This window comes from Colossoma macropomum, unplaced genomic scaffold (assembly GCF_904425465.1).
Source record: "Colossoma macropomum unplaced genomic scaffold, Colossoma_macropomum, whole genome shotgun sequence".
NCBI classification, from domain to species: domain Eukaryota; kingdom Metazoa; phylum Chordata; class Actinopteri; order Characiformes; family Serrasalmidae; genus Colossoma; species Colossoma macropomum.
The window spans coordinates 4,961,772-4,977,788 of record NW_023494809.1 but is presented as its reverse complement, the minus strand read 5'-3'; the positions used below and the strand labels follow the sequence as shown (position 1 = coordinate 4,977,788).

The window sequence follows — 16,017 nt, the reverse complement described above, 5'->3', positions numbered from 1 at the left end:
GTATCTACTATACATTATTCAGTGTCTACTATTAATTATTCAGGATCTTTTATTAATTATTCAGTATCTACTATTAATTATTCAGTAACTACTATACATTATTCAGTATCTGCTATTAATCATTTAGTATCTACTGTTAAATATTCAATAACTACTAAACATGATTTAGTCTCCACTATTAATTATTTAGTATCTACTATTAATTATTCAGGATCTACCTAACATGATTTAGTCTCTACTGTGCATTATTCAGTACATACTATATATTTTTCAGTATATACTATAAACGCATAATTCAGTATCTACTATACATTATTCAGTATCTGCTATTAAGCATCTATGTAATTTCAGTATCTACTATTATCCAGTAGCTACAAAACATTATTCGGTATTTATTATTCATTAGTCACTATCTACTATTAATGATTCAGTATCTACTATTATCCAGTAGCTACTAAACATTATTCAATATTTATTATTCATTATTCAGTATCTACTATTAATTGTTCAGTATTTACTATTAATTATTCAGAAGCTACTAAACATTATTCAGTATCTACTATTAATTGTTCAGTATTTACTATTAATTATTCAGAAGCTACTAAACATTATTCAGTATCTACTACTAATTACTGCGTATGTAATATAAATTACTGAGTATTTACCATGCAATATTCAGTATCTAATGTACATTATCCAGGATCTGCTATTAAACTTCTATGTCATTTCTGAATTCTGAGACTGAGGAATGAAATGTGGAACCACAAATAGACCCTTAGTGAAGGCATCAAACAGGCTTGGACTACATTGTACTATTAATTAGAACTCACAGCTGAAAGGCCTTTTTTTGCATAGCCCTAGATTTCATGTCCAGTTGTTAAGTTAATTTCGAACTCCTGCTGTAGTTTAAGATTTGTGTCATCATAACAAAGTGAGAAATGTCTGTTCTGATATGGGTGTAATCAGTCTGACCTTGGCTGTCTCCAGACTGCCGCCGCTGCTCAGGACATCGATGGAGCGTTGGAGGGACGAGATGGCAGTGCTACAGTTACTGGAGAACTGCTCGATTTTCTACAGATCATAAACAACAATGACCTCTTTGAATTTAATACAATCTCTGATCTTTTTATTATGATCAGCTGCTTGGTAAAGGAGGTATGAGGTCTCTGTGAGTCTACCTGTCTGAACTGGATGTAGTGGTTGTGGTCGTATGGAAAAGTGCCGTCTAGCTCTTTTGTGAGCTGAGAGGAGTCGATGTGCTTTTGCAGAGCTTTCAGAGAGGTCAAGACTTCACACTGGAGAAAAAAAAGAAACCAGAAAATCAGATACAGCAAGTAGAAAAAACTTAAACCTTAAGAAAGCAGAAGAATTCAAAAAGTCAACGTTAAAATATGCCTTGAGTAAGAGCTTCACACACACATATGATATATTTGCGTTTTTATGTTGAGTTGTGCTGTTTTATGTCATGTTACTGTGCACTCAGTTTCATACACCGAGCTTTATAACACCAAGGACATGAAACGCCCTCAGGCCTGTAATAATATTTGTAAGCTGAAGTTCTATCAGCCCTTATATAACCCTGTTCAAGGTCCTGAGCAGGGCTGCATTCTTGTAGCTTCCTGTTATCTTTCAGCACGAGACATTAGCGTGAATCCTTAACCATAACGGCTGTTTTCTGTGGAATACCTAGGCATAAAAGATCACTGCATCAGTGCAAAACACCCTTTCATCTTTTCCAGGAATTGTTTTGGACCAGTGCAAAACAACTCTACAAAAAAACCTGTTTACATTTCGCTTTATAACGTTTCAAAATGTTAGTTCACTCACTGGAACTGAGAAATCTCTCTCGGGTTTGACGGACGCCTCTTTGTCGGAGAGTATCAAAACTGAGTAAAGTGCATTCGGGAGGGAAGCCTAGAGAAAGACAAAGCATGAAATGATCCCAACATATCAAACACAGCAAAATGACAACATTTATGGTATGAACAGCAGGATTAACTGTCAAAGTGTTCATGGACATGCAAGGCTTCAAAACCCATGATACCTAATCTGTAGATTAAAACAGACTTACTATTGAAATGACAGAAAGAAAGGATTACTGATAGCCACAAAAATGCACTGAAGTTGTGAGTGCTGTAGTTTTGACAGCTCCTCAAGCTGGGTGGATGCATGCCTGTCTGTCTGAGTTAAGGCTGATCCCTGTCTGCTTAGAGGGCAAGCAAGAACAGGCCTCACATCAGCCCCCTGAGGCCAGGCTTTCCAGCAAATATGTGAAGACGTACAGCCTTAGCAAAGCCTAAAAGCATGGGGCAATGTGTCTGACCCAAGCACAACATCAGCTGCCACAGTGGTGTAATGTAGTCTAGCAAACTGGGCATAATCAGAGATCAAACTGTAAAGAAATTGTAAAAAAGGGGGACAGTGGGGGTGGTGCTTATGAACTACAGGTATCATGTTTTGAATTATTTTTTCTTTTTAAAGCCTTTTTTAGGTATTTTGTAACATTTTCACTGCAGGTAAAAGTGGCTCAAATCTTTTTTCTTTGTATGTAAAATGGATTTGTTTCTTTATAACTGTGTGAGCAGTAAAAACATCCGATATCCGATACGTGGCAACTTTTAGGTCAGTCCATCTCATTGGTCACTGAAACATCTATAACTATGGTTATGCTACCCTTTCATTTAGAAACCAAAATAACATGCTCAAAATCACGAAATAAAACTGCACTTACATTACTGTGCTGTGGCATGAAGCGCTTTAAGCAAGTGAGAAGTGACTATCGCTGGGCAGCGGCCAATCAGATGACTAAAATGTGCTGCGGTGCATTACATCATCCACACTCACATTCAAACTAAACGATGAACTCAGTGGTGATGACAGATGGTGGGGAAGATTTTCTCGCCAACGTTTTATCAGAGCACAGAACTAACCTTGAACTTAGACAGCTAAACTTTGCTAGTACTGCCAGCTACCGCTTTGCTTCGCTGCAGTGTAAATACAGCATAAGTACTTCTGAACATAGCCTTAGAATAAATTGCACAGGTAACAATAACAATTTTTTAATGCCATTAATGCCCATTTTATGTTTATCACTAAGGCTGCGTGATATGACAACATATATGGTTATCATGATGGTATGTCACAATACAATATAATATGCTTTTGTGAACATATGTTGTGCACTTGTGGTTAGTACTTGTTGAACACTGACCGGCTACATGTTTCATTTAAAGAGAGTAAAGTTAGTCCTGTTTAATTGGTGCAACACAGTAGCCAGATATTGAATAAAAATCAGTGTTCACAGTTTTTGATAGTATTTTTTAAAATGTAGCACTACTGTTTCTTTTGTTCTCTGTTCCAACTGATCAGATGTCTGAAAAAAAAATGTTGTGACATCCTGGGTTTCGTGAATACTATCGCAATATTATATTCTTCCATATCGCACATCTCTAGTTATCAACTGCAACCAACTACAAATGTAGACTTCTGACAGTCTTACAATAACTTTGCATTGTGTTAAGTGCATTGTGATAACTGCAAATAACCCCCCTGTAATTTGCAACCTGGGAATACTGTGACTACAATAGCATAGTTAGCACATAGCAACGTGACTAAAACACTTAACAGGCTACATAACACAACCTTGAAGTTTATTTGCCATTTTTATGGACTGAGGTACAGTTTTACTCCCTGCTGTTCAGTTCACTGGGCTTCAGTGTAGATTTTTTACATTACTTTCTTTTTATCAAAATTAGTAACAAACGAATATGTAAATCCCTTATGCTTAACTGTGCTTTTTAAAGTGGATATACACCAGTCCTAGGGGTATTTATATGTATACAGATATATATATATATATATATATATATATATATATTATATATATATATAAATGCAATATATAGTTATATATTTCATATATGTTATATTTATGCCTGTTATTACACATTTGTCACACAGTCTGTTTTGCACTATTGCTACTATTCGCACTTCTGGTAGATGCTAACTGCATTTCTTAGCACTTAAGCACTTAAGTGATTTGGCAAGGTCACAAAGAATCTGAGCTAACTTAATTACATGTTTATGTAATGAATTATATTCTGATTTGCATTTTAAACTTTGTGTTTGTGTTTTCACCTGAAGCTGAGACAGCGCTGAGAAAAGCACAGGACTGGCCTGCTGCCTCCGAGCGTCCACTAGGACGGTCAGCCCCAGGTCTCTCTTGTCTTTTCTGAAAAGAAGAATAAATTACAATCAACCATTGCTTTCAAATGAGTTCTCACACCACAGAGCTTTCAAATATGCTCACTGAAGCTAGGTCGCTTCAGCATGACCACAGAGACTCGGTTCATCCTCACTGGCCTAATTTTCATGTTTTCTTCTGTCTGAGTCCTGAGGACTCTGTCTTTGTATATTTTGTGCTTTTCCAAATGTAACACACCTGCAAGGACTGCACACCCAACAGGCAGCTACACATATGACTTTTAACGATTAAAGAGCCTCCATTCTTCTGTTCTTTGAGCGCAGCATAAGATGCTGTCGACCACAATATCTTGAAGGGGGACGTGGTGGGCCTTTCGGGCACTGCTGCTAACTGGTACAGATGTTATCTGTCAAACTTTGAGTCTTTTTTGAGTCACTCGGAAATTCATCTGGTAGCTGTGACAATAGGTCTTCTGGACTCCATTTTGGCTCCTGTTCTTTTTTGTTTGCACAATCAGGTGCAAAAGGTTAAATTACATTTTTGTTGCTTTTCTAAGTTAAAATAAGTGATCACATCCTCTGCAGAGAACACGCCTAAATATGGCATGTTCTGTTCTATTTAGTGCACAATTTTACTTTTTTTTGGCAAATAAACAGTGTGATCTCTGCGATCTCTCCCAAATTTCTGCACATGACTGTTTATGTTATCTTCTATAATCAGAGATAATGGGATTGATTTTCATTGCTATGCAGATGACACATCGTTCTATATTTCATATATATTTGGTCATTGACTGTGCATGTGGATGTCTTACAACTCTCTCCAACTCAGTTAAAACTGAAATACTGGTCACTGAGGCTAACGTGCAGAGAGAGAGAGAGACTCTCCCCCTTTTTAAAATCTCTTATGAACAATGCTAAGCATTGGATTGTTTTTAGACCCACATTTCTGACCTGAGTTCTGAAATCCATAATACATAATACAATAGCATGGATAAAGACGTACGGGGGCAGCGCAGTCCGTGGATATTCTGGAATGTAATCTTAAGACTTACTTTCTTAACTTCTATTTCATAATTCTCTCGTCTTTAATTTATGATTATTTTATTATCTTAATCACTGCCTTTATTGATAATTTATGTGTTCTATTATTAACCTTTACTCAGACTTGCAATTGTTTTATGTTCTTGTTCTTCCTATCCTCTTTTCTGGGTGCTTGTGAAAATCTGTAAAGCACTTTGTATTACAACTGCCTAAAGGAAAGATGTTACATAAATAAAGATTTGATTTGATTAAACAATATCTGTCAGTGTCTGTTAGTGCCACTTTTGAATATGACTAAATCAACAGTGACTGATTTCGAACATGCTAAAACAGACACAGTTCTCATACAAAAAAAGGAGATGGTGTTAAGATACACACTCATATCAACACAGGAAGCGCTGATCTGAGCTGTGCATGTCGGTGTGGGGTTTTATTTGTTTTGTAAATTTTCAGAAATTCAAAATTTGAATTTAAAAATGCCCTGACTGAAACCAGATTAAAACATGGCTAACATACAGGACAGTGTGATCCTGGACTGAAACCAGATTAAAACATGGCTAACATACAGGACAGTGTGATCCTGGACTGAAACCAGATTAAAACATGGCTAACCTAGGAGTATGATCCTGGACTGAAACCAGATTAAAACATGGCTAACCTATAGGACAGTGTGATCCTGGACTGAAACCAGATTAAAACATGGCTAACATACAAGACAGTGTGATCCTGGACTGAAACCAGATTAAAACATGGCTAACATACAAGACAGTGTGATCCTGGACTGAAACCAGATTAAAACATGGCTAACCTATAGGACAGTGTGATCCTGGACTGAAACCAGATTAAAACATGGCTAACATACAAGACAGTGTGATCCTGGACTGAAACCAGATTAAAACATGGCTAACTACAAGACAGTGTGATCCTGGACTGAAACCAGATTAAAACATGGCTAACATACAAGACAGTGTGATCCTGGACTGAAACCAGATTAAAACATGGCTAACATACAGGACAGTGTGATCCTGCACTGAAACCAGATTAAAACATGGCTAACCTATAGGACAGTGTGATCCTGGACTGAAACCAGATTAAAACATGGCTAACATACAAGACAGTGTGATCCTGGACTGAAACCAGATTAAAACATGGCTAACCTATAGGACAGTGTGATCCTGCACTGAAACCAGATTAAAACATGGCTAAACATACAAGACAGTGTGATCCTGGACTGATACCAGATTAAAACATGGCTAACATACAAGACAGTGTGATCCTGGACTGAAACCAGATTAAAACATGGCTAACATACAAGACAGTGTGATCCTGGACTGAAACCAGATTAAAACATGGCTAACCTATAGGACAGTGTGATCCTGGACTGAAACCAGATTAAAACATGGCTAACCTATAGGACAGTGTGATCCTGGACTGAAACCAGATTAAAACATGGCTAACATACAAGACAGTGTGATCCTGGACTGAAACCAGATTAAAACATGGCTAACATACAAGACAGTGTGATCCTGGACTGAAACCAGATTAAAACATGGCTAACATACAAGACAGTGTGATCCTGGACTGAAACCAGATTAAAACATGGCTAACATACAGGACAGTGTGATCCTGGACTGAAACCAGATTAAAACATGGCTAACCTATAGGACAGTGTGATCCTGGACTGAAACCAGATTAAAACATGGCTAACATACAAGACAGTGTGATCCTGGACTGAAACCAGATTAAAACATGGCTAACATACAAGACAGTGTGATCCTGGACTGAAACCAGATTAAAACATGGCTAACATACAAGACAGTGTGATCCTGGACTGAAACCAGATTAAAACATGGCTAACATACAAGACAGTGTGATCCTGGACTGAAACCAGATTAAAACATGGCTAACATACAAGACAGTGTGATCCTGGACTGAAACCAGATTAAAACATGGCTAACATACAAGACAGTGTGATCCTGGACTGAAACCAGATTAAAACATGGCTAACATACAGGACAGTGTGATCCTGGACTGAAACCAGATTAAAACATGGCTAACCTATAGGACAGTGTGATCCTGGACTGAAACCAGATTAAAACATGGCTAACATACAAAACAGTGTGATCCTGGACTGAAACCAGATTAAAACATGGCTAACATACAGGACAGTGTGATCCTGGACTGAAACCAGATTAAAACATGGCTAACATACAGGACAGTGTGATCCTGGACTGAAACCAGATTAAAACATGGCTAACCTATAGGACAGTATGATCCTGGACTGAAACCAGATTAAAACATGGCTAACCTATAGGACAGTGTGATCCTGGACTGAAACCAGATTAAAACATGGCTAACATACAAGACAGTGTGATCCTGGACTGAAACCAGATTAAAACATGGCTAACATACAAGACAGTGTGATCCTGGACTGAAACCAGATTAAAACATGGCTAACCTATAGGACAGTGTGATCCTGGACTGAAACCAGATTAAAACATGGCTAACATACAAGACAGTGTGATCCTGGACTGAAACCAGATTAAAACATGGCTAACATACAAGACAGTGTGATCCTGGACTGAAACCAGATTAAAACATGGCTAACCTATAGGACAGTGTGATCCTGGACTGAAACCAGATTAAAACATGGCTAACCTATAGGACAGTGTGATCCTGGACTGAAACCAGATTAAAACATGGCTAACCTATAGGACAGTGTGATCCTGGACTGAAACCAGATTAAAACATGGCTAACCTATAGGACAGTGTGATCCTGGACTGAAACCAGATTAAAACATGGCTAACATACAAGACAGTGTGATCCTGGACTGAAACCAGATTAAAACATGGCTAACATACAAGACAGTGTGATCCTGGACTGAAACCAGATTAAAACATGGCTAACATACAAGACAGTGTGATCCTGGACTGAAACCAGATTAAAACATGGCTAACATACAGGACAGTGTGATCCTGCACTGAAACCAGATTAAAACATGGCTAACCTATAGGACAGTGTGATCCTGGACTGAAACCAGATTAAAACATGGCTAACATACAAGACAGTGTGATCCTGGACTGAAACCAGATTAAAACATGGCTAACCTATAGGACAGTGTGATCCTGCACTGAAACCAGATTAAAACATGGCTAACATACAAGACAGTGTGATCCTGGACTGATACCAGATTAAAACATGGCTAACATACAAGACAGTGTGATCCTGGACTGAAACCAGATTAAAACATGGCTAACATACAAGACAGTGTGATCCTGGACTGAAACCAGATTAAAACATGGCTAACCTATAGGACAGTGTGATCCTGGACTGAAACCAGATTAAAACATGGCTAACCTATAGGACAGTGTGATCCTGGACTGAAACCAGATTAAAACATGGCTAACATACAAGACAGTGTGATCCTGGACTGAAACCAGATTAAAACATGGCTAACATACAAGACAGTGTGATCCTGGACTGAAACCAGATTAAAACATGGCTAACATACAAGACAGTGTGATCCTGGACTGAAACCAGATTAAAACATGGCTAACATACAAGACAGTGTGATCCTGGACTGAAACCAGATTAAAACATGGCTAACATACAGGACAGTGTGATCCTGGACTGAAACCAGATTAAAACATGGCTAACCTATAGGACAGTGTGATCCTGGACTGAAACCAGATTAAAACATGGCTAACATACAAGACAGTGTGATCCTGGACTGAAACCAGATTAAAACATGGCTAACATACAAGACAGTGTGATCCTGGACTGAAACCAGATTAAAACATGGCTAACATACAAGACAGTGTGATCCTGGACTGAAACCAGATTAAAACATGGCTAACATACAAGACAGTGTGATCCTGGACTGAAACCAGATTAAAACATGGCTAACATACAAGACAGTGTGATCCTGGACTGAAACCAGATTAAAACATGGCTAACATACAAGACAGTGTGATCCTGGACTGAAACCAGATTAAAACATGGCTAACATACAGGACAGTGTGATCCTGGACTGAAACCAGATTAAAACATGGCTAACCTATAGGACAGTGTGATCCTGGACTGAAACCAGATTAAAACATGGCTAACATACAAAACAGTGTGATCCTGGACTGAAACCAGATTAAAACATGGCTAACATACAGGACAGTGTGATCCTGGACTGAAACCAGATTAAAACATGGCTAACATACAGGACAGTGTGATCCTGGACTGAAACCAGATTAAAACATGGCTAACATACAGGACAGTGTGATCCTGGACTGAAACCAGATTAAAACATGGCTAACATACAGGACAGTGTGATCCTGCACTGAAACCAGATTAAAACATGGCTAACCTATAGGACAGTGTGATCCTGGACTGAAACCAGATTAAAACATGGCTAACATACAGGACAGTGTGATCCTACACTGAAACCAGATTAAAACATGGCTAACCTATAGGACAGTGTGATCCTGGACTGAAACCAGATTAAAACATGGCTAACATACAAGACAGTGTGATCCTGGACTGAAACCAGATTAAAACATGGCTAACCTATAGGACAGTAAGATCCTGGACTGAAACCAGATTAAAACATGGCTAACCTATAGGACAGTATGATCCTGGACTTAAACCAGATTAAAACATGGCTAACCTATAGGACAGTATGATCCTGGACTGAAACCAGATTAAAACATGGCTAACATACAAAACAGTGTGATCCTGGACTGAAACCAGATTAAAACATGGCTAACCTATAGGACAGTATGATCCTGGACTGAAACCAGATTAAAACATGGCTAACCTATAGGACAGTATGATCCTGGACTTAAACCAGATTAAAACATGGCTAACCTATGGGACAGTATGATCCTGGACTGAAACCAGATTAAAACATGGCTAACCTATAGGACAGTATGATCCTGGACTGAAACCAGATTAAAACATGGCTAACCTATAGGACAGTATGATCCTGGACTGAAACCAGATTAAAACATGGCTAACCTATAGGACAGTATGATCCTGGACTGAAACCAGATTAAAACATGGCTAACCTATAGGACAGTAAGATCCTGGACTGAAACCAGATTAAAACATGGCTAACATACAAGACAGTATGATCCTGGACTGAAACTAGATTAAAACATGGCTAACCTATAGAACAGTATGATCCTGGAACTCGTTTCTGAGAACAGTTGTGGTGTGAATCTCTGACCTCACAGCAATTCACTGTACAAGGAAATTTAACCTCCAGACAAAACAATCGTTTGGTCGAACATAGAAACTACCCCGCATCCAAACAGATTTCGCTGGAATTCACCCACTGTGACGTTATTCATTTACTGTCAGTGGCAGTGCTGACAATAAACATGGCAAGCAAAATATGATGAATTAAGAAAGTCAGAGTTAAGTGGGTGAAGGAATTTGTGTGTCAGCTAATCGAGGACTTCTGTAGACAGTAATAACTGTAGACAGGAAAAGGTGGGGTTTATCAGGGTTAGAGCTGAAGACTGCAGGAGGGTAGATCTTTAGGAGCAGGGCTGGTGACCACTGCTTTACTGGAAGTAACTCGTTTAGAAAGCAAAAGTATGGCCACAACTTTCAACACAGGTGCTGTTACAGCACAATGATCTTCAGCGATCTCAATAAGAAACCTGCAGGGCAGACTGACCAAAGCCTTATGAAGATGGAGCTGGGTCAGCAGCACCTGACTGGTACTGGTATCAATGGGTACTAAGGATGCTTGTTAGTTGTAAACACTATGTATATACAGTTGTATGCAGAAGTTTGCTTTTGCTCCTCTACAGAGAAAAGACTTCTGCACATTTTAATGCACATTCACCTTTTATTTGCTGTTTATTTTATTTTTGTTCAATATGTTAAGCTCAAAATAAATAAACAGATATGGAAATAATTTGACTGATATCAAAGAAACAGAAATCGTGCACTAAAATGCACTAAAAGTGCAGATAAATGCCATATTTAAGTGTCTTCTCTGAGAACGTGTTATTTTCACTTCTTCATTCTGGAAACAAATTGTTAATTTTGGTCATAAAATGAACTGGCTTGGAGGCCGGACTGGACAGCACACATCCGTTTAATGCTGACCGCAGTGAAAGTGAAACTGCCTTTCTTAGAAGCAGAAGGACCAAAGTAGCAGCTCCAAAAAGCTACTTAAGCGCTGATTAATTATAGAACTGCAGTGGAACTTCTTAGTCCATCCAGCATCTATCAGCACAGGAACTGACGTTTGTTAGGCTGTTCTCTTTTTTTGGATCCCTTTAAAAGAAAGACAGAGTGTGTGTGTGTGTGTGTGTGTGTGTGTGTGTGTGTGTGTGTGTGTGTGTGTCTCACCGCAGTGTGGAGCAGTAGTAGCCCAGCAGGCAGGTGAGCTCTCTGCAGGTAAAGCTCTCGTCCATCCACACCTGCTTTCTCATACACACCTGGAGCACACAACGGCCACTGCGGTCACAGTTACCTGAGAGAGAGAGAGAGAGAGAGAGAGAGAGAGAGAGAGAGGGAGAGAGAGAGTGAGAGAGAGAGGATAGAGAGAGAGAGAGAGGGAGAGAGAGAGAGAGAGAGAGAGAGAGGGAGAGAGAGAGAGAGAGGGAGAGAGAGGGAGAGAGAGAGAGGATAGAGAGAGAGAGAGAGGGAGAGAGAGAGAGAGAGAGAGGGAGAGAGAGAGAGAGAGGGAGAGAGAGGGAGAGAGAGAGGGAGAGAGAGAGAGAGAGAGAGAGAGAGAGAATTGAGAGTTAAGTTCATAAAGCTGAATGTAGTTCTGTATCAAGTTCATTCAACACTGAAAGTCATCCTGCATTACCAGGCCAAGTATGGAGTGGACAAAGAAGGTAAATAGTCATGAAAGTGTAAAAACATAGTAAATGAGCTTGTCTCTAATGTTACACTTTTTCCTGGAGAGCCATGTGATGTCTAAACTCCACACTCCACCAGAGGCAGCACAGAGCCAGAGTCTTACATTTCTGACAAAGTTTTTTATCCGTTTAATCCAAAGAAGGAAGCATAGAGAGATTACTGCAGCTGTCTAAATGCTACCACACCCTGGACAAGAGGCTGCAGGCCACACCACTAGAGGGCCTCTGGCGCTGGGTAGATGATACAGCCACAGGTACAAAGCACAGCTACAGTACATAGTACTTATTTATATATAATTATTAGTGGAGACCCTTTACTTTTTAGACATGTGACCAATAATATCTGACCAATAATTATATATTTCGATCGATTCCTTCTCACTCAATGGTTTCTCAAGTGCGCTCTCATCTCCACAGCTGTCCGTTGCCAATTTTCGCTGAGTCTCTCGGCCAAGTCTCGTGCGAGTTGCAGGCATGTCTGCGCAACAATTTGACAAGGCGCACACAATTTGCAAAATATGAAGTTTATAGGCAACATGACTAACTTCTTATGTAATCGCCTTAAGCGGCGATGTAGCGTGAGGGTATAGACGTCTGCTTCCCCCTCCCCATGGATTCAGCTCTGGCTAGCCTCAGCGGTAGCTCTAGCAAGAAGACTGGTGAGCAAAGTATCGCAACTTTTTTCACGCTGCCTAACAGCTCAGCTTGTTTAAAGGCAATAACTGACACACCTTATATATCTGTACAAATATTCAGGCTTGTTAAAGAGACAGTGTTAAAGGTTTAATGTTATTTTTTGTCTGACTTTTTTTGCACTAAAAGGACTTGAGAAAAGGCCTGTTTGTAAGGCCAAGTGTTGCATAAAGGAGATGCTGTACTAGAAAAACAAATGTTTCAAGGAAAAATTGCACTTCTTTAGTTAATTTATTAATTAATGATATGTTGTCTGCTTAAGAAGTACCAAAGAAATAAAATCAAACTATCTGTACCACGATGAATTGCATAGCATCATATTCCTTGGCACTGCATTGCACTGTATTGTACTGAGTTGCACTGTGTTGAATCAAATTGTGTCGAATCACATTGCATTGCAGTAGGGGCGAATCATGTCGTATTATGTTAGCAGCTGCTTTATGTGTATCTTTAATGTATCAGCTCATTGGCAATGCATGAAGATGTGTATCGCATCGCCCTCAGTGATGGAGATGCATATCCCTAGTGCACAGAAAGTACTGCAGAAAAGTGTAGATGAACATCAACCTCAAGCACACTTTACACTCGCGTAGATTTGATGGAATAAAAGGCGTCAACATCATATAGTGAATTTATCACATTTGATATCAGCTCGCTAACTCTCACAAACATATTATTATTCAAATAGTTTTGAAATAACTCCTTAAAAATCATCAAATTTGCCATCTGTCCATCCCTAGGCCAGTACAGAAGATACTGGAAGCTCGTCCAGGTTTACGATCATCAGGTAGCTCAGAGAAAAAGCTACCAATGCTTAATTAACTAAAAAAGTGCTGCCAATACTCCTAAAGAGCTGAATCAGATTCAGACTGTCTCTGCAGGAGGCTCTGATGACTTTCGACACACAGCTCAAATCAAACTCGGAGCCGGTCTCTGTGTGAGGATATCTGGTATCTAAACAGGATCAGGTGTGTGTAAGCTCAGCCGGTTTCCTCCCTGTGGGGTCACTCTGTCAGCTCACCGGGTAGAGTGACTGCTGCAGAGGTCAGCAGCTCCAGGTTGACCTGTGAGATGAGTGAGGGCAGCGTCAGGCCACAGGCAGCAGGGGGCGCCGTAGGAGGTGCAGAGAGAGAGGAACGGCACGAGACGGAAGAGGGGGAATCTTCACCTCCGCTGACACTAATCCTGCTCTCAGAGACAGCCGGAGGGTCGGCAAGCCCTGCAACACACAGGCCAACATCGATCAGTTAAAGGAAAAGGAACATTAACGCTGGATAAAAACATATTCAGTCTATCAGAAAAGTTATTAATGATGACAACTTCACACTTTGATCTCCCTGTAATGAGACATCCACTACAGACTAAAGATTTGAAATCATGTGATGTTAATATTTTTGTAATTTTTATTCAAACTTCATTCTGAACACATTTGACTACCAGCATTATATTAATTTTTAACATTTTTCACAACAAAGCTGAGTTTATGTTAGTGAAAACAGTGATTCCAAGCTTTTAAACCCAAACTAGTGAATGATACTACAGTGTGAACTGGTCCTTTAGCAGGTTTTTACTTTGAAAGGCAAAGTCACATGGTGTGTTTATTACATGGTGCGGTTATAGACCTGTCAACAATTAGATAAAAAGCCAGACGTGACATCAGCACAGTAAACAGCTACAGTATGGCGCTCACTGTATGTGCGGTTTTTGGCAGGAGGTGGAGATTTCTGTGGGGCTGCTATAAAAACCGGGTGGCGAGTCTACAGTGAATCATCACTGACACCAGGTGTGTCACCTGCCCACACACACACACACACACACACACTTTCACATGCATGCTGTAGGTGTATTCTGTGGAAGCGCATCCTAACCACCACCTGCTCGCAGTGTGTGTGTGTAAATCCTGAGCCTGAGGCTGCTTTAATTTTGCTCTACTCCTTTTCCCCTCTCGTCAAACCGCAGGAGGACAAAAGAAAAGCAAAATGCCACCAATAGCAACATTCAAAAACAAGACGACTGATATACTGAGGGCTTGTTTTTGGAACTAAAAGTGTGCATTAGGTGTATGTGGCTAATTTTTTGGGCCAAAGTAAAATTCTCTCTTATCTACAAAATTATCTACTTTCAAATCTAAATATGTACTAAGTTCAAATCTCACATCAGATGTGGTCACTAACACAGCAGGGTGTGGCAGAGGTGAGCTGGTTTGTGCCAGAGGAGCAGCGTCTAGCTGTATTCCTCTAGCTTCTAGGCTTAAATAACAGACTAGGCTTAATTAATTACACTTTTTAAAAAGATTGTTCTACAGAGATTCTCTAGTAAAGGCAATGTTTCTATTTATAACTTTCTATATAGAACCATTTCTTGCTTTAACAGTTCTTTGCATGGTGAAATGGACCATCAGATTGATGGAGAACATGTTGTACGTGATTCTATATAGAACCTTTCTGAAAATTAACTTTTTTGAAAATGGTTCTTTTAGCTACAAAAAAGTGCTCTGCTATTGTTACGATGTCAAGCTTGTAACAACAGAAGAACCCTTTTTGGTGTTATATAGAACCATATGCAACATACTGTCCATTAATCAGAAGAACTATTTCACCATGCAAAGAAGCATTTAAGCATGAAATGGTTCTATGTAGAAAGTCTTTACTAAAGAACCCCTGAAGAACCACCTTTTTTAAGAGTGTATATAGAACTCATGCTTCTATATAGAACCATTGCCTTTCCTAAAGAACCCTTGAACCATCCTTTTTTAGGAGCGCAGGCTGAGCTGGTTTTACTGTAATAAGGTGTTCAATAAATGGCAGACATGAAACTCAAGGCTGGCATTTCATCTTTGCCATTTTATTGATGAGAAAACCAGTGAGAGCTCCCCCTTCTGGACGTTTGCAGACATAAGCCGTCAACTTTCTACAGCATTCTTCAAAAGCAGATCTATTTGTGATTTTCATAGATGTCACAGTCTAAACACCATATAGTTTAGTTTAATTTAGGTTAGATTTATATTTAATTTAGACAATTCTTATACATATATTCTACAAAAATATAAGCAAGTTATCTTTGGCCCAGTATGAATGTAACTTCTTCATAGTTTGAGGTGGACATTCTTTTGTTTTTTACCATCTAGCAAATCATTTTTGCCTGTCCTCGACTTCAAGTTAAGCCAGTTTTTGTCTTTTTTTTAGATCCCGTTCTTTACAT

General features: G+C 39.3%; 1 protein-coding gene across 1 annotated transcript in view; it reads right to left on the bottom strand.

Moving 5' to 3' along the window:
* The window catches only part of zgc:158766 (uncharacterized protein LOC100009641 homolog), a 57,367-nt gene that overhangs the window by 17,359 nt on the left and 23,991 nt on the right, over positions 1-16,017 (bottom strand). The window contains exons 5-10 of the mRNA XM_036558567.1: positions 13,838-14,035; positions 11,606-11,729; positions 4,138-4,231; positions 1,828-1,914; positions 1,179-1,295; positions 973-1,071 (exon numbers count right to left, since the gene is read on the bottom strand). Of these exons, the coding sequence (XP_036414460.1) occupies positions 973-1,071; positions 1,179-1,295; positions 1,828-1,914; positions 4,138-4,231; positions 11,606-11,729; positions 13,838-14,035 (719 nt within the window). The remainder of the gene's footprint in view (positions 1-972; positions 1,072-1,178; positions 1,296-1,827; positions 1,915-4,137; positions 4,232-11,605; positions 11,730-13,837; positions 14,036-16,017) is intronic.